The 378-nt window shown below is 56.9% G+C and overlaps 1 protein-coding gene across 1 annotated transcript in view; it reads left to right on the forward strand.

Annotated features, from left to right (window-relative positions):
• Positions 1–378, forward strand: part of EMH_0040040 (uncharacterized protein) — a gene marked incomplete at both ends in the record, with an annotated part of 3,977 nt that overhangs the window by 2,867 nt on the left and 732 nt on the right. Inside the window, one exon of the mRNA XM_013495459.1 lies at positions 1–11. Coding sequence (XP_013350913.1) covers positions 1–11 — 11 coding nt within the window. The remainder of the gene's footprint in view (positions 12–378) is intronic.

Below are 378 nucleotides of genomic sequence, written 5' to 3' on the forward strand. Positions count from 1 at the left end.
GTGGTGCTGGTGTTGCTGCTGGTGCTGGTGCTGGTGCTGCTGGTGGTGCTGGTGTTGGTGGTGGTGGTGGTGGTGTTGCTGGTGGGGGTGTTGGTGTTGGTGGTGGTGGTGGTGCTGCTGCTGCTGCTGGTATTGCTGTTGCTGCTGTTGTTGCTGCTGCTGCTACTGCTCTTGTTGCTGCTGCGGTGGTTTTTGACGTTCGTGCTGCTGCTGCTGCTGCTGCTGCTGCTGCTGCTGCTGCTGCTGCTGCTGTTTTTATTATACCTTTGCGTTTTCTCTTCGTTGTTATATTGCTGATCCTCCTCTTGCTGCTGCAGCAGCAACCCCCATACACCCACCAGCAGCAAATGTATCTACCGCAGCAGCAGCAGCACCCGC

Source organism: Eimeria mitis, genomic scaffold, assembly GCF_000499745.2.
Source record: "Eimeria mitis Houghton genomic scaffold, Emh_scaff1584, whole genome shotgun sequence".
NCBI classification, from domain to species: Eukaryota; Apicomplexa; class Conoidasida; order Eucoccidiorida; family Eimeriidae; genus Eimeria; species Eimeria mitis.